Source organism: Apteryx mantelli, chromosome 6 (assembly GCF_036417845.1).
Source record: "Apteryx mantelli isolate bAptMan1 chromosome 6, bAptMan1.hap1, whole genome shotgun sequence".
Taxonomy (NCBI): Eukaryota; Metazoa; Chordata; class Aves; order Apterygiformes; family Apterygidae; genus Apteryx; species Apteryx mantelli.
The window spans coordinates 8,271,777-8,290,891 of record NC_089983.1 but is presented as its reverse complement, the minus strand read 5'-3'; the positions used below and the strand labels follow the sequence as shown (position 1 = coordinate 8,290,891).

General features: G+C 45.6%; 1 protein-coding gene across 3 annotated transcripts in view; it reads right to left on the bottom strand.

Moving 5' to 3' along the window:
- Positions 1–19,115, bottom strand: part of AGAP1 (ArfGAP with GTPase domain, ankyrin repeat and PH domain 1) — a 386,032-nt gene that overhangs the window by 22,531 nt on the left and 344,386 nt on the right. For all 3 annotated transcript variants that reach the window (XM_067298700.1, XM_067298699.1, XM_067298698.1), the window contains one exon: positions 14,228–14,450. In XM_067298700.1, the coding sequence (XP_067154801.1) occupies positions 14,228–14,450 (223 nt within the window). The remainder of the gene's footprint in view (positions 1–14,227; positions 14,451–19,115) is intronic.

The window sequence follows — 19,115 nt, the reverse complement described above, 5'->3', positions numbered from 1 at the left end:
TAAGAGAAGTTCGTCACCCAACTGTCAGCGCTAATCAGCAGGAGTCGGGTGTCCAGCTTGCCTTTGAAAAACTTATTGCACGCTTTCCCTCCAAACATCAACACCCTTTGCAAAGGCCCACGTGAAGAAAATGCAAAATTATGATGACTTATTTCCAACAGGACTGTGATCCCTCATACGAAGCGAACGCTTTGCATTTAAAAAGAAACCCGCAACAGCTGAGTTGGTTTAACCTCCAAATCTCTGTTTCACTGAGTCACCAGCGAACCCGCGTGCCAGACCCAGCCCGCCGTACAGCGCTGATCCGCGTGGGAAGCCACAGGCAGGTGCTTTGCTGCGAGCGGGTTTCAAAAGGCCGTGAATTAGAAGGCAATTCCACAACGTAATTAAGAAATGTTCCCCCTCCACCCCTTGGTTCCCTTCCCCGTTTCTAAATTCTCCATCGGCTTTAATTAACTTGCCCTAGAGCCATAAGCCTAGCAATGAGGTTGGAGAACTCTTAAAGTCGAAAGCAAGTTGTCTTTACACAGCTCCTACCCTGCTCTTATTTGAGACTTCAGGATGTTTTCCCACCTGCCCTCCCTCCCTCCCTTTTTTTCCTTTTAAATATGGTTCTTTGACATGTACAGTAAGCAATATTTTCCAGCTTGGTTTCATGGAGAAAAAGCTACTTCTGACTACCAAGCAGAGGCCGTAAGGGCCCCTGCAGCACGAACGTGAAGAGACCTCAAATTCACAAGAAGTTGTCACGAAATGTTAAGTCAAGAGCATCACCCATTTTTGGAGTTTCTTTATAAATGAAGAATTCAACATCTGCTGGGACACTGAGTACTGCAGGGGTGAGGACAACTGAGAGATAGCCGGAACAACCACAAAAGCCTTGCTCTTCCTTGCGGCACCAGACCATAACTCAGTAGTCCATCAGTCCCCTGCCAGCTGCAGCCGTTGAGCCCTGTAGGGTTCCACCGAGTGCCCAGCAGTGCTCACTCTTCAATACCCACTGCCCCGAAAACGGAAGGGAAAAAGCTTAAACAGATCACAGGTAGGAAGTTTGGTTTTTTTGCAATGAATGAAGCAAAATTTGGTGGTCTCAGAAATATATTTTAAAAAGTCTTGAATTCGGTCCAGTTCCTCCCCTCGATACCTCTCAAAATTGCAACCATAACAATACTTTAAGTAGGGATTAAGGATTACAGATGCAAATATTTGCTCCTTGAGTTGAGGAAAAAAAGTCAATTTTTGGGTAATATCACAACCTGGATGCTGAAGATATTCTTCAGTTTTAGTACACAATGATGAAACCCTGTTTCTTCCAGTCATGGAGGAATCTTAAAAGGGTTAACTGAGGTTGTGGTTTAATTGCATATAGGTGCCTGGTTTCCAAGCTTGGCTAGTGCTGTACCGAAGTGAAAAACGCAACAAAACTATCACTTACAAATTCTGACCTGGATGAAACCCAGAAAATTTAAATCTTTTGAGGAGGAAGAAAAGTTAGCTGGGAGATTTCTAGGCCATGACATAATCATCTCTTCAGCACCGAGACTTTTTGAAGCACATCCCATCTGTACCTTTTGAGGCTTACCAATTATGAGCGGTGGCTTCTTCTCGCTGCCGCACGTCTCTGCAGACCAGCACAGAAATGCTGCGGCGCCAGGACTTTGCACCATCTGCTCGATCTAGCTATCGGGCATGCTAAAGGATGGCATTGCGTTGTAATTCCAGACCTCTGAAGCCTCAGATTCGTCACCTACGTTGACTTTGACGCGTTTTAGTCTGCTATTTAAAGCTAGAGTGATGGTGGTCTCGTTTCTTCTGGGGTTCCCTGCTGGCTCCCCACCAGCACCCGCACGCCTAAGGCTAGGTGCATTGCCTCTGACAAGCGGTAATATTTCAGAGCCGCGGGGAAACCGCATTTGGGCTGACGTGTATATCAAGTTTCAGACCAGTCAAAAGCCAGCACCATCTTTTCACTGCTGCCCTTTTCATTTAGTTATCTTACTGAAGCCTCATCCCGCCAGTCCCCTGCCATAGGCGACCAGTGTCCCGCTGAGCCAGAAACAAAGCTCGGGCTTAAACAAAGGGGAAAAAAAAGGGAAAAAAAAAAATCACAAAAGAGACGTCTGACAGCGAGCGGGCTCCTGCTAACGTCCCGTTTGGGTCAAACCCCGGGAAAAGGCAACGCGACATCCGCCTTTCCGTGCTCTCCAGCTCCCCAGTGGCAGCAATCCAGGCCCTGCCTTCCCAAAATACCACGCGTAAGCAATCGGTCTAAATACAGATTTCTCCTAACAGTGCAAAACCGTTCAGTAGAAGTTTTAGAAATAATTGTGTTACGTGAATAAAGCCTCAACAATACAAGCCAGGCCCAAACTGGCTTGAGAGTAACTGCTTTTACGCTCGGTATACCAACCAATTTGAATGATATATCTAGTTAAAGCAGTACAGCTTCAAGTTTGGATCTGACCTGACATACAGCAAGGGAGCCAGCCATGACCTAAAGGCAGGGAAAATTAAAAGAACAGGTTAAGCGTCAAGTGCAGAGAAAGGTTTCAAATAAAATGTTTTACATAAAACGTGTCTATAACAATTTTTTTTTTTTTAATATGCTGGATATTTTGCTTAACAAATAAGCCTCTCCATCCGATTCCTGGTAGGTACAGCTCCGTGCTCAGCAGCAGCGGGCGCTCAGCTTAGAGTACTTGCCTGAGCTGAACGCATCTCGGAGATGAGCCTTCGGATCTGACCCGAGGGGCCGCGTGATAGCTGATGCTTGCCGTTTGGCATTTTTTTTTTCCCCCTCAATTGCTTTTTTGCCATTTTATTATGACAAGCTCCAGCCTCACAAATGTCTGCATCTAGATATCAACAGCCGTGTTGAATGCTGTTCTTCTCAGAAAGTATTGATAAAATAGTTATTGTTAAAGGGAGGGAGGGCCAGGATCTCTCTGGTAAGGATGCCCAATGCTTCGCACACTGAATTTGAGTTTTCAGTTGCTCTTAACTTGACATATTTAAGATGAAACTCCCCGTATTTACTCTACTCCTCAAGTGCTGCAGAGCAGCAGGTATGCGTGTGCACACGTACACTGAGCAGCGCGACACTTAATTTCGGTGTAAATGGTAAGAACGGGTTCAAGGAAGTGTAGCTGATGTCAGTGTACTCCCTTGCAAATGTTCTGCTGCAAAGTTCAATCATTTCTGTGTTTTTGAGCAAGGACCGGGTCCGGGAGCCACGCAAGTATCTGCTGTCATCCCTACAAAAATCCCTCCAATTTGACAGACCCTAACCCTGGAAAGCCAGAACTGCATGAGCTTAAACAGAGCTTTTTACTCACCTACCCTGAGCTTGCCCTGTCTCAGGGCAGTACGACACCGTACCCCAAAGTCACGTATTTCATGTTAAATTGCTAAAATCCGCGCCATAAATAAGAGCGCACAATTAACTCTGTTTCAAACTCCAATCCGTACAGCAAATTCCAACTTTGGTAAGATAATATATATATATATATAAAAGGGAGAAAACGTATTCCATCAGAGTCCGCTTGTTACCTATTTCAAAACTATTCATCGCCGATCAGTCCGTCGATGAGGGTTAGCGATATCGGGGTGCTCAGTCAAGTCACGCCTAACCTGCTCTAACCACAGGCTGCCGCCGAAAGGGCTGATCTGGCTCCATCTGCCCTCTCCCCCCAGGCCACGAGTTCCCACCGCTTCCCTTATATCCATATAGCATTCATGCAAGCCTCGGGGTGGAAGGGACCAGTTTATTGAACCAGAAGAAAACTAATGCACTAAAAATACCGATTTTGATTGCCCCCGACTCTCACCCCAGGCTTCCAGACCTTGTCAAGACCCCAGAGAAAACTCACTCCCCTGGTCGTCTTTGCACTTCTGCAGAAGACCTAAGTGGCATCGTGGTCTGGGTCTGGACTAAAATCCAGCGTGTGCTTATGAGCGCTCCCTGCACCAGTTTGCAGTGGCTTCTGGCTGCAGGTAGGCAGAAGGAGGCTATGGAGAAGCCATCCCGACCTCCTGGGGGAGATCCGGGTTCCTGCTGCAATGCACGGAGGGGGCGGCAGGGCCAAAGCCCAAGTGCGGCACGGCACGGCACATCCCCGCCGATGTATTTATCAGTGGCAAGCCTCGAGGGAGTTTTCCGCTTTTGTGGAAGTCCAAAGGGCTTCGTTTCAGGCCACAGCGCCTTGCCCTGGCTGCCGCTGCTTCTTACGGTCACCCAGGGATGTGAAATGTCACCGTCACACTGGCACTTTTGTCCATCTTTCGTCACGGCAGATTTTTCTGCGGCCGTGCTACTGCATTTCTACTTTCTTCCTGAAAGCTTAGACAGGTATCAAATAATTTTCTGGGGAAGGATTAATCCACAGCAGCTGGCCTCTGACTCGTATAAGTGGCACTGGCCTTTGGACATTAATTTGATGGAGGCCACATTTTCCCTCAATTTTTAAATCCAATATCCAGTTGTTGTCATTTGAAATTCATGTTATTGCTCCAATTAGCTCTTCCCATTCCTCTGTTGTAAGAACACAGCTAAACATTGGCCCACACAGTTTTTAATAAACACAGCAACCGTTCTCTCTATTGCTAACCTCTACGTTGCTTTTCTTCCTCATTATTTTATGGCTGAGCAGATAAAACCCCACACTTGGGAATCTCAGGAGCTTTCTACCCTGGTCAATTATTTGGGAGAGAAATGATTTGATCGAATGATCCATATCTAAATTCAAAATGTAGTTTGAAGCTAAGATCCTACAGGCTTTTGAGACCTTTAGAGCAGGCACTTAGCCATCACGCTGGTTCTTATTCTAGCAAACACAAACTTGCATTTTCAGATAGCTACTTATGACTTATGAATACAGTTTTTCCAATATCTCTCTCAATTGCTCCACTCATCACTGTTCACACAGTGGAAAGAAACCATCCTTTCTTGAGTCTTGAACTCAAATCCTAGTTTTTTTGAAGGGTAACAGCTCATTAGCTTCTAAGATTTTTTTCCTTCTTTTGGTAATTAGAGGTTAACTTAGTTGGCAGCCAATACATTAAGCAAAGAATAAAACAGAAAAATAGAAGCAAAAAAATTGTCAAGAGTCTCAACCGGATAAAGGCATCTTGAGCTGAATGAACTTTGAAGGTAAAACATTTCAGTCTCTGTCACCTGGGTGATGGGAGAAAACTCAAAAGGCAAGATGGTCTCAAACAGAAAGCTCTGATTTGTAAGTTTAATACATTCCAGGAGTTTTGTTTTTTTTTTCCTTTAAGACTTCAGGGTAGAGGTTTCTAATTTTTTCCATTAACACTACAAACTAACTTTTGTTAGAAAAACAAGATAATAAGAGTGAGCTTTCCACAATTCCTGGGCACGAAGCACGATGGAAAGAACCTCAGCAATGAGAAGTAATGTTCTCTTCGTACATCCATATTTATCCAACCGTTTTACTCCCACGCTGCCAGTGAGTCAGGACACGGACTCGTTTTGGACACAGGCTGCCTCTGCTGAGTTAGCCATGAACTACAAGCAAGGTTCCCGAGTGTCTTGTTAATGCAAATAAACCTACTACTGCACTAACAAGACAGCTCAGGACGGTCTATACTCTGAAGAACTGTGGCATATATAACCCTACGCTGTCTGAAGCTTCAGGAGTAAGGTCTAAGCCGAGGACATGACTGTGGTCTCCTGGGCAGTCGTCAACAAGGAGGCATATTTCATTGAGCTGTTGCTACCTGGAAATCCTATTACAGCACAGAAGTCAGCACAATTACGGTACAAAACATTTCTGATGGACGTCGGGGCAAAATTTTGCCGTTTGGGAAGCCACGTTTTTTTCATTTTGGAAGCTATTGCCTCTTTACCCATGCAACATTAAAATGACCGGGTTACAACAGTTCCTTCTCGTTCCAAACTTTGCATTAGCTGCGGTGAAAATACCCATTATAAGATCTAGATTTGAGGAAGGACAGTTGAGCCTTAGCTCACACCTTAGCTAGCAGATCTCAAAACAGGGCTGAAACACGTTCCTCTCCCCTGTCCTCTTCAAAAATACTTTTCAAAGGAAGAACAACAAACGGATGTACGGATAATCTCACATGGGAAAGACTTCAGAAGGAGAAATGCAGTTTTAGAGGAAACTACAAAAGCAAGGAGGCATTTTGGGGCTCTTTCCTCCAAGAACTCCAGAGAGCATCACTGACACCCGGGGCAAACTGTCCAGGAGGCAGCAGAAGCCATTGGCATGCAGAATGAGGAGGACCTAGTATAAAACCATCTAGTCGGTGTAACTGGAAATCGCCGCCGAACGCAGGTCGCCTGAGCCTACCGCACGGCTCCGTAACGTAGCACGTCACGGTGTACAAGCAGCCCGCGTACAGCCCACCCGAGTTATGAATGGAGGAAGCAAGAGGTGTGCCAGGTCCGTATAACCAAATACTAAGAGAATTTATTAAAAGTACCAAAAAAAAAAAAAAAAAAAAAGGTAACCCCCCCCCACTATTATGGCTCTTATACCTCTGCTTTTTAACAACTGCTCTAACGCGCTGCAGATGGAGACAAAAATATTCCCTTTGCAGGGTTCCCTTCCGCAGGCGACGAAGAGAATGATGATGGTAATAGTAATTGCAAACCAGGCTTCTGTTTGCAAGGTGTCTGAGTTTTTAATCAAAGACAGATCTGCACATAGCAAACGTGCAGTTGAACCAGGGAGCATTTCATCTAAATCGCTCATTAACCTGGACAACCAGGGTTGTTTTTTTTAAACTTTGTTTTTATCTTTAATCACTCAGGCATCATCCCCACTGGTATAGAGGCACCAGCGTTTTCCTGGATCAGATCCTGGATCTCAAGGTCTACCAAGCAGCTACGAGGACAATAAAATACGCTGCACTACTAACCTTCCTCTTCCGAGTATTTCATTTTAGCTTCTGAGGCCTCCAAACGGGTGAAATACGAACAGCCACCACCCAAGCTGATATTTCATTGGGCTCAGTTAGTTATTCTTATTAGATGCATTTCCTGGAAGCTGCTGGTAAGTGACAAATTTTATTTTGCCTGAAATTTGATTTTAAAACAATTGCAACTACTCTGATCCGAAAGCATGCAATCTAACATGTCCGAATTGGTTCATTTCTGCAGTTACACGGGGAAAGGTTTCAGCTTGCCGGCCGTCATGAATCAGGCTTTTTATTTATGCCTGCCTGCGTTTGCAAACGCAATACCGTCGGGCTAATAATTTATACATTTTCCTCATTATCTTCGTGAAATATCTGCTGTCCAAAACAGAGCTAATATAACTCCAGCTTGGTGGGAGATGTGCTATTTAGTGCAGTTCAGCCAGGAGAAAGCCCACGAGTGAGTTACGACTAGCAGGGTTTGTTGGTTTTTCCCCCCCGCCCCCCGCCTCCTGCTTCCCAAAGTCTCCCCGTTACCAGGACTTGCTGCAATATCTTAAATAAAAATCTCCAGTCCCCTAGCAGCTGTTCGGTCCGCAGCAGCACAGCTGTCGAAACTTCCTTGGCAGCAAACGTCATTCTGGCACACGAACCGCCCGCCTGGAGAGCCCAGCGGCACATCTGGACCCGCCAGCGCGGGCGACCGCGTTCCCCGGCGAGACGCGGAAGCCGGCACGGAGAACGCCGAGCGGGCTCCGGCCGCCGCGAGGGCCGGGGCATGCCCGCCGCTGAGCGCGCCGCGATGACAGAGATTTACTTGGAGCTGCAATTAGTGGCACTGTCATTTTCGGGCGCTCCTGCCAATTAATTAAGCCTGTCAAACGGTAAAAAACAGCGGCGTTCACATGATAATTTATAATAGGGAGAGACCGGCCTCGCAAAGCTGCCGCCGCGGCGATTCCCCTCCGAGCGCTTAAAAAAAATAATAATAATAATAAAAAAAATAAAAATATAAAGAAGTGGAAAGGTGGATGGCGGGGGGGGGGGGGGGAGAAAGTTAAACTGTCCTTGTTATAATTGTTAACTCTGATCGCTCAAGTAGAAGACGGGCTGATTAAAACTCCAAACGAGCCCCTAGCTCGCTTAAATCTCCGAGTCCGGAATGATAGAATCAGAGGAGTTTATTCATACCATTAAGCCCCAGAGAACTTAATTGAAAGAAGAGCATAGCCTGGACCTTGACAAGCGGGAGGTCACAGTAATTGCTGCCGGACATATTTAACATTAAGATAATCAGGCCATTAATTACCCTTTGGATCATTAAATCAGCCAGTTGCAAAATGAAATTTCTGCCTCTATTACTCACTTGAGAGACCACAGGGGTGGCTTTTAATTTATCAGTGAGCTCGAGCTACAAAGGACCAGGCTTGGGGAGGAAGGAAAGGGGGAGAAAGGCGGCCGGGGAGGAGGGGGGGGGGGGAGGATTTGGCTTCGGCGGCGGCAGGAATATCAATCCGCCATGCTCGGTGATCGTGGCAAATTAACTAGGTAAGATAACCTCCGCTTCCAAAGGCAGAAGCTGGGGGTATGTAAATAGATGAGGGCAGACAGGGAGATCAGAGCCTGCACACCACTTAGCAGGATAATAAAGGAAATCATCCTTGATTATCAGTGCTAATTTGGACACTGCCGGTAGCTTGTTATGCGTGTTCTGAGTAGCATTTAATTAATTCAATTGCTTGTTAATGAGGGAAGTGACATGTGGGGAGCAGATGCCACCCAACTGCAGATGGGTTCTGGTCAGCCCTTCACAATAAAAAATCCTTTTCTTTAAAAAAAAAAAAAAAAACCCTAAAACGGGAAAGGTGTCAAGCGCGGAGCAGCGAGCAAAAGGGACAAAACACTGACCTCGTCAGGCCGAGGGCCGTTAGGAAACCAGAGCCGGCGACTGCGGAGCGCGCGGCACTGACGCTCCCCGCCGCCGCGTTCGCTGGTGACACCGCGTCCTTACGCCGGGAATCGCAGACCGACGCGCCGCCCGGAACAGCGAGCCGACGACCAACGCGAGCGAGCGAGCGCTATTCCCCGAATAATCGTTTTTACGACGAAAAGCCGGGGCGATTTAACTGTCACGTAGAAGTCGCTCGCCGGTTATCCCCGGGAAGCCGGTTTGCTCTCGGCGCAGCGGACGGCAGCCTTGACGGCCAGCCAGGCTTTCAGCTCAGCGCTGTAAAAGTCTGCTAAATATAGCCGAGCTGCATAATGTTTTTTTCTGACCCCATTAAACACAGTTCATTAGTGAGCGAGGGATCAAACTGGATCTCGCGTCCTGAGGTGAAAGTCAGCTCCCAACTCGAGGCTTCTCGGACAGAATTAAGAACCTTTCTGGTTTCTTACGACCTTGGCTAACCAGAATGAACACGGTAACGGCTACGTTTGCTATGCGGACGGGTTACCTGAGCAAAACTGCATTTACTGAAAAGTCGCACCATACATCCAGAGCACTTGCTTAAAAACGGAAAGCTCTAGCAGTGAAGGACTAGGCATATATTAGTATTTTAAGGTTAAGAGCTTTTTCACCTAGGACTGGCTTTGCTGAAGTCCCGGCTGTAGCAAAGACTAGGCGTTTTCGAGCACGTTCGCTTTTGCTAAATTTGCTATACCCGGAATACAAAAAAAATCACACCGTGGAGTCCCACACACCTAAATCTGAGCTCAGAAAGAGGCCGTATTTCCCGCAACGCAACCCCAAACCTTCAAAACCTGCATTTAAAGAACTGCCGCTTGCGCCTGCCTCAGCAGAGCTTAAAACCACGGCTGGCGCAAAGGGCAGCAGGCAGCTGAGCTTTTCCTACCTGCTCATTCCTCACTTGTGGAATACATTTTTAACGGCGTTGGGGGTTTATTTATTTATTTATTTACTTACTTAGGAGTATTCTCAAAAAGATGCCGAAACTGCGAAGCCCTTCGACTTTTAGGTTTGCACGCAGCCAAGGCGAATGCTCAGCGCCGCTTGAGCGAAAGAACGGAAAAACATCGCCACGATTGCGGCCCTTGGCAAAAAAGCGCGAGAGGCGCGTTCAGAGGAAAGCGAAACGCGCGGCAGGAAAGCTACAGCTCTAACTATATACTATAAATAACTACCGGTGTGAAAAGCCCAGGCGAAACGGGGCCCAGCTTGCCCGAGTCGAGCGTTCACTGCATCTCCGGCGTTCCTCGATTGAGCAAATCTTGCCCCGCTGCCGCTGTCCGGACCGCGCCTGTATTGCACCGCTCAAAATCAATGTTTTAAGAGTGCGCTTAAATAGTATCAATAGCAATTAGAGGGGAAAATCCTGATTTCATCCCCGGACCCAGTTAACTGTTGCAACATTGATTTACTCTAATTTGACTTCTCACTCCAAATTAAACCCACATTACCGAAGGAGGGACTCAGGGCAAACTCCCCCCTTCTGTCCTCCTCTCCCCCAACCCCCTCCCAAGACAATAAATTTAATATTGAATACACTTGGAGGAGGGAAAAAAAAAAAAAAAAGGCAGTTGTTGCAGGATCCATACCGAAAGATCTTTTTTTCCCCTTTTTTTTTTTTTTTCTTCTTCCTGCGAGTAATTAAAAGATGCTTTTCTTGACTAATGATCCCCCTGCTTAGAAACGGGAAGTCGATACTCCTTCACCAGCAGTCAGCTCCAATTTGTCACAAGGCTGGAGAAGTTTGAGCGGCGGTTCGCAGGGCCGCGGATAATTGCTGGAACCAATTACCAGCCCGCTAAAGCCGACCTCATCGGGGGCCCACGGACAACGAGCGGCGGCCAGCTGTTCCCCGCTTCCTTCTCCTCTCCCATATCCCGGCCCGCTCGGCGTTTTGTCTGCCGCCTCGCCAGCTTTTCACGCGTGCCAGGAGCTCATGCTTGTCCCCATGCCGTCATCAACCAGCGCCTTCCATCCAAACTTGGCCTCTGCGTTGCTTCCTCCCGGGACCCGTGCCGGCTTCCAGTTTAATCCTAGACACGACCCAAGGTGTTGCTTTTGATCCAGAGGCGCTAAGTGACCTGGAGACCTGCTTATTTTACAAACCGTCTCGTAGCCTCCATGAGATCCCGCACACGTTAATGTTGGGAGGACAAACCCGGACGATATCCTCGATGGAAGCAGCAGGAGCAAAGCCTTTGGCTGCAAAAAGTCTCAGGCTTGGAGTTCATGTGCTTCAACCTGAGTCTTTTTGACCTTCAAAACACGTTGTCAGGGTTATCTTTGCCCGTGCTCCTTATTTATGCTATGGCCTACATTCAGCAATGCCTCCTGCAAAAAGCCTCTCAGAGCCTCTCCACCCATCCCTCGGCTGAGCAGAAACACGTGGGATTCCACCGCGGGGATTCAACGCCAATTTTTCCCAAGCTGAAGGCACGGCTTTTGAAGCCAGGTTCCCGTTAGTCCAGCGTGCGAACGCTCCTCGAGCTTCCCAGCCCCACAGGCTCAATATCTGTGGAGCAGGCCGCAACACTTCTTTGCCCTGGAAAGCCTGTGGGCTTCCTGATGGCTTCATCTCCAGTATAAAGACACAATGTGAAATGGTGAAACCTTCCTAGGGCTCATTCCCTCGACAAATTTCTATTAACGGAGAGCCCATCATTGCACTGACAACGGATGGTGGTTATTTTGGGGCTGGAGGGATGGAGAGGGATGGGTTAAGAGACATGCTTATCATAAGAGACATGTGTTTAAGGTCTTTTACTGGTGCTTTGAGGTTAGCTCTCAACTCTGGCTGGTCCCAGGGCTGGCCGGCATGGGCAGGACAGTCCCACTTTGGGGTGCACCGGCTCACCAAGTGTCCACTCTCCTCTCCCATCAGGAGAGGAAGCCTTGCTGAATGCTTCCACCTTCCCGCTGGTCTCCATCTCTCCTAGTGCTCCCTCAACTCCTCTTCCACCGCATCGCCAAGTCTCAGCTCCCAGTCATGTTTCTACTCACTTGCTTTCTTGCTCTTGCCCCAATCTCCCCCTTCCTTTCTTTTTTAACCTCCGCCTTTGAGTCTGTTATAGCTGCTCCTGACTGCAGTCCTCATGCAAAACTCAAAACAGCAGCAAGAAAACTTAGCGCGCAACTCATTCCACCCTTAGAACTCAAACTTACTTTCTCGCCACGTCTTGGATAGAAAGATTATGCTGCTAGCAGAGACCAAAGTAAAGTACAACCGGAGGCACCGTCTTCGAGAAAGCAGAGCTTTCGGATATTTATGTGAAAAATGCCACTTGAGCTACTGCTCCAAACGGCAGAAAAAAAATGGAGCACCAAAGCAAGATGAAAACCGCTTTGTGGGAAATTTTTCACGTAATCTTAATTATATTTTTTCTATTAGCTCGTCAATCCCGTAAGTGTACACTTGAACATGCAGCTGGAAACGCATATTTATAAAAGGCACATTTATAGCTTATATCCCAAAACATCATACTTCAGGAAAAAAGTGCAATTACGTCACTGACAGATATGAATAGGGAAAAATACACAGCCAAATGTAAACATGGAGATGTAGAGAAACAAAGAGGAATTAAAATAAGCTCTGAGCATGGAATACGAAGAGAAAAAGTTAGTTTTCCATAAGCAAACCTCACTTCCACACATGAACAACAGAATTACTTAATTCAAACGGATGGCCCTCTTTTCATTGTAATCACTCATATTTTAGGTTTACCATGATAGCATTTAATTTATTATATAAATACTAATATATAAAAAAAATCTACTTGAGTGTATTCCTTTTTCTTCTGAATATTTAGAACGGCAATACCATTCCACCTCACATTGATAGTAAGGAGCAACATAGCTGCAACAATATGAGATTTCTGGATTAAACACATAACAATACTGATGACTGCAAGGCAGCAATAATTTAATTTCAATCTAACTGATGAAATCCTTACATTAGCTATATAACAACAGACATGTATACAGCAGACATCCAGCTTATATATGAACAAAATCTCTATGTAGGTCTGCCTGAATATATTTATATGCATAGCCATTCATCTAAGTAGCCTGATTAATGTACTGGCTTCATTCTCGAAGATGAACCAAAGGTGGCACCACAAATTCATTTTTCAGTGCTAACGAAATAATGCAATAAGAAACAGTTGACTTCATTACAGACAACAGTGCAAACCTACTCCTGTTCTGCAGGAGGTGGCCCAGGTATCCGCTCCCTACTTCCAATTTCACTTGACGCAATATTGGAAAAAGCCGGATCCAGAGATGAAGTGTGTGCATTAACGCAATAATAATACAATTCCCTCTGTTTGATTTCTCTGATATGCAGGAGGCAAACACTCGAGAGCTAACGCTCCGTCCTAACGTCTGCTACCTGGGGTCTCAACGGTGCTCGGAGGCAGCCTAGCCCCCGGAGCTCGCGCTAAGGCAATTATAACACGCTTCTGAAGACAACTTAAAAGATAGGCCCAGCTGGGCAAGGTAGTCCAGAAGGTCTTCCTCATATCTGAACCTCCCTCTGCTGAAACAGAGTCTGCTAGAGGTCGCGTCACTTCCCCCGAACCACTACGTTAGTTAGAACTATTAGCACTTACATTTAAAATCCACTATAATCTGGAAAGCACTTGTGAAGCATCTTCCTCCTTTGATGCCAATCAGATAAATTAAGCATACAAACCCCTTCGCTCTGGGTAATGTATCACAGAAAGAAGATTTTCACGGGGCTGAGCTACGACCAGTAGGTAAAAATACTGTTCTCCTCGTAGGAAAAACTCCCCTGCCAACTCATGCCTTCACGTGTATCACAGAAAGGAAGTAAGCAAGCCCGTATCGAGCAGGACTTTGGAGACAGCCGTGATGAGGACACGGAGAACCGACAACCAGCTACAAATTACACAGTGGTGGCCGGGGCGAGTTTAAACTACTGACGGCAGATTATTAATCACAAACCGGTAGCCCAAGAGCTGGGGATTTAGTGGCTTTAACAAAACAAAGAGCCATATTCGGGTATAATTTCGCTCGCGGACCAGCCCGGCGGGAGGTTTCAGCCTCCCACCGCTCTGCAGGGCAGGCGATGGAACAAAAAACCCTGGAGCTGCTGAGGAAACCTTCCCAAACGGGAAAAAATAACAGGGTCAATTCAACTTTTGACATGCTGGGCATGCAGTGAAGATATATATACACCTAAATTTTTTTTTTTTTTTTTAAACAAGAGGTAGAATTATAAAAGTCCACCTTGTAAAACGTTGTTAGGCCCTACCACCTCTGATGGAAATGCCAAAATGACGTGCTCAGCACGGCACAAGGACCACCGAGCGTTGCAGCCTGGTGGAGCGAGGCACCTACCTTGTGGAGTCGGACGAAGGTTTCAGGTGGCCTTGGCTGCTCTCCTCCCAGACGCTGTTTGCCAGCTCATTCCCAATAGAAGACATGACCTTGATGAGCTCTAGAGGCCAATCGTCCAGGTCCAGGGAGCGGACCCGGGAGAGATGCGTGCCAAGGTTTCGGTGGATACCTGAGCATTCGATACACATGAGAGCGCCCAGATTCAAGCTGGCCCAGTCGGGGTCTGCAGGGAAAGGGACACGAGCAATTAGCACAAGGAGACACTGACCAAAATATTCTAGTTTATGTTTGCCAATAATCATTTTGGTTCCAAAAGCAACAGGAGAATAAATTCAGGTGTTCGGTTCCCGCTCGGGAAGCCTGGCGCCGGGGGTGATTTTTGCCCTCTTAGGACACAACCCTTTGGAGAAACCTGAAAGGATTAAAAAAGAAATTGCGGGAGGGTCTCCAAAGGTGGCGTGCATTACTCCATCTACAGCCGCAAGGAAAATGCGAGTAAGAAAGAGGAGAAGAAACAAAGAAAATATCAACTGAGTAGCGGGTAGCTTATGAAGAAGTAGTGGAAAAAAGCCCCTCCTTGGGTATCTAGAGCCACTCGTAGCCAATTACAAGAGAAAAAGGGGGGAAAAAAAGAGCGACGAGATACAATGTCTCTGTTGCTCACTATATCAACTCCCTTAATAACCATCTATATCATCACCTACATATGGCTTTTACATCTAACACACTATGGGGTATGTTTTCATCTCTAAGATCAGGGAGATAAGTACTAAGATGAAAATGTGACACTTTGAACAGTCCTAGTTTTAGTGTACTAGCCAGAAGGATTCCACGGACCAAAAATAAAATAAAATAAAATAAAATAACCTCGCAAATGATAAGGCTGTGACAAACCTGACAAAAGCCGGGAAATTCAAAGTCATTTTCCAAGATGGTTCACTTTTTGTCACTGTCCTGTGTTATTTAAATCTAGATTTGTCTGACTCTCCCTCTTGAACAAACATTCATTTTAACAAATGAAATGAAAGACATTTTATGGGAGGAATTTTTGGTGGCTCTTTCTTTCCCCCTGCTGTCAGATCTTTTCTTTTCTCCTTACCCTCGGCCTCCCAAAGAACTAGGAGGCTATCATAAATATCAAGCAGCAAAACTGCGATTAATTGAAAGGGCAGGCATTTTTTATTCAAATCTACAGAAAATTTAGTACTGATAGAAAATGAATTTCCAAAGTCCTCTTCCATTTGGGGCAATTTCATCAAAAGACTCATTTCTGCTTTGTGTAACCCAAAACCTGAAAGGCTTTTCTGACATCCAAAATACATGGAAAACAAAATATTTCCTAGTTCTGTGCCAAAATAAATCACATTTGGACAAAAAGTATTAAAGGAGAGCAGATACTTTTAATGGCAAAGTCCAATATTTCATTAAAAAGGGTGATAGAAAAATTTCAGTCAGTCCTAACAAGTCTAAAAAAACCCAAAAAACAAAAAAATCAACAACAGAAAACCCTAAACCAACACAAAAAGTCCCACCCCACCTTATTTCACTCAGGCAGAAAATCAGATCTTTTGTTAAAAACGCTTTTGTCCATACCAAGTCTTACACTGAGAAAACCCAGCAGACATTTCGGATCTCCAAGAATACGGAAGACAAAAAAACCTGCTATGCTTTGCAAGCCCTTGGTAAGACACATAAGAAAACCCCCTTTCTGGCATCTTCCTTCAGGTCACCTCCACTGGTCACTTTGGACGTGTTCTCAGCGGGGGAACTCCAGTAAGATATTTGAAACAAGCTGAGCGGCTTGGACAAGTGGCATGTTCTTTGGATTCTGGGGAAAAAAACTGGTATGACTTCACTGGTGACATCTGCATCAGTGTGTGCACATGAAAAACTGTCCCCCAAATGACATAAGGTAGATGACAGAAGTCATGGCTGACCAGTAATTAAGGCGAGCTATTGTAAACTACACGATCAGGGATCTCCCTCTTCTGAAATTCAGTCTATCTGCATCTCCCTTCAGCCCTACATAGCTGAGCACTATTTTTTGTTTTAATCCCACGCTTGGAAATTGTTACCCTTGATTTATGCTGAAAAGAAACATTCGCGGTCAAGTAGCCATAACTGATCTAGCTGTCTTTTTTTTAGAAGACGAAGATCAAAAACCGTATTGGAACAACCTTCACCTTCCCTGCTGATGCTAACAGTAATTCTGGTTGGGAATTAGGGTACTTATAACCACGTGCACTGACAGAGTCAGGCTTTTCTCCAGTACGCATACATCTAGATTTGATGGCAAAGAAGGAGGAAAAACCAATTCCACAAAGCTATAGGCACTATAAAGGCTAGTTTCCCTCTTTGTTTTGCTTACAGCTTCTCAAACAGCAAATATGAGCTTTTTTGCATCACTGCATATTCTCAGATTACAGTCTTCAGCTGACCACATTTTTTAAAGGTGTTCAGCTGTCTCTTTCTCTGAAAACCTCCTCCCCACTTCAAGTTGAGCTTTAATCAGACCAATCATTTGAAGGCAAAAGCTCTTGGGAGCAACACTTTTAGGAGAATAACCTCTCCACACCATCTCCTTTATCCCTTTGGACATGGGATGGTGGTTGATGAAGGACTTTGCAAGATGCCTTTTCCCTGGCTCTTCAATTCCTCCCCACAGAGATTTTGTCTGCTCAGCCCGATCCTACATGTGCTGCGTTCATCAGGATTCAGTATGGCAAAGAGTCATGGCAAAAGAGAGAGTAGTTGACATCTTTTCAATTCTTCGAGAGTTTTCTTCTATTATACATATAAAACTGAATCTTCTGATGGGTCTGATAGGCTTCCCAGGGCCAGAGAAATTAGTTCAGTGTTTGGTGCTCCCAAATCCAAAATACACAACAGTAAGTTACTAGATATCCAAACTCTGCTGAACTGAAAAACTCATGATGAAAGTCTCCTTTTATTTGCCCTCTTTGTTTTCTTCTCCAACAGAGAAGATCTGATATTCCAAGCCCTCCTATACCTTAAATGAGTGAATTGTGTTTATCCTTTGATCTATTCTTTAACCATTAACACTGGAAGAGCTAGAATCCTTTGGAGGCAGAAATTCAGCTGGGTTTGCCTAAGCGAACTGACTTTTAAGTGCCTTCTCCAGACAGAAGTCAGAACTGAGACTCTCATTGCTTTTGTGACCTCTGGGAAAAGGTGACATTAGTTTCCTTTTGGAATGTGAAAAAAAAATCCACTTGGGCAAAAACTTCAGCACCTGAAGACGACTTTGCCTCAGTGTCGTGTATCTACCACTCCGGGATGGGAACGTTATAAAAGGACATGGAAAAAATTTAAGTCTGACCCTGCTACAGGGCCAGAAGGCTGGTAGCACACAAATGCTATTCAATTAACATGCAACAAAGCAGAAGTTCCCAAGTGAAACAAAGTGCTATAATGAAGTGCTAAAAAGGCAAGGAGTTCTAGAAAGAGGAAGAATGAGACTTCTGAAGTGGAAGATTGATGGCTCCTGAATAGAGCAGAGGGACAGCAACATCTCATATTCCTTTGCTCCCAAACATCTGGCTTTGTGAAGATGCAAAGTATGCAAGCTTTCCACAAGAGCACTGCTGTTTGTCATGCAAAATGCTCCGGGGTAAGGACTTGTCCAGGCAGGGCAGAAAGGGAAAGAAGGAAACAAAGCACAGGCTGGCAGAAAAAGCAGCAAACTGAGGTTCACATGATGTGCATGTTTACATTTTAAGATACATCACTTGAGAAAGATCTCAAATTTTTCAAAGGAAAACCCGTGGCCTTAAAATTAGGGAGGCCAAATGGCATGAAGAGTCAAAGAGGGTCTAAATCATCTCCGAGGACGCTAACAATTAAATGCAGTTCTGACTGCAGTTCCAGAGTCACCAAAAAAACCCACAAAACCTTAAACAAAACAAAAAATCCACAACAAAGTGTGGAGTGCTGCCAAAAAAGGACAGTCCCATCCTGCCTTCCCCCAGCAATATGGTCTTGGCACTTCCCTTCTGCTGGCAGAGTGCATGTGCGGCCAGCTCAGTCCAATATCCAATCTGGATGAAAAATAACCTGGCTGAAAGCAGGGGGAAAAAAAAAAAACCAACCAAAAAACCCCCATTGCTTTCCTGCACAATCGCTTTCCTGACTGAACAGCCAACGTGGCTGCACAAATGCTGGTGTAGGCACCAGACTGGGGAGAGGAATACACACCTCGGTGGCAGCATTCACTTTGGCCAGCTTAAATGGATCAGGGACCTATCCCCAGAGCAGAAAGGCAGGTATGGGTGTGGAAAGCAGGCTGCAGTGAAGGGATCACACTTTTCTGCTCTCCTCTGATGACCAGTGAGCAGGGTCTAGGAAAATGCTACCTCCAGCAGCAAAGAGAGACCAGAGCAGGAGTCGGGAACACTGCGCAATGTGGGCTGCTCACGGGCGGGAGTACTCCAACTAAGCCAAATATACATCCAGGTCACTTGAAGACCTCAGCACAGCATCTTTCATACCTTTTACTTGACCTATATCCAAGCTTTGGAGTAAACCTCAATGACTACCACACTAATAAACAACACTAATAAATAAGAGCAGTTTTGGCCTGTGTATGTTAAAATGCAGGTCAAACTAACAAGTTTGCTGCTGGATTACTAGTCAAGAGAATGTAAAGACCTTAATTTATGGATGCTGCTATTTTTTCTTGCTGCTAGTGAGAAGTCCCTATGATATTTCTACTGAGGATCACCTCCAAGCAGGTCAACAAGCTGTTTTGACAAGATGTGAGTGCTGGTGCTCAAAGGCCAAGCCAGCCAAGGCTCATACCAGCGTGTGCTCAACCGCCGGGGACAGAGCAGTCGCCTTGGTTTTTGATCCATCTCCTACAGACAGCCTA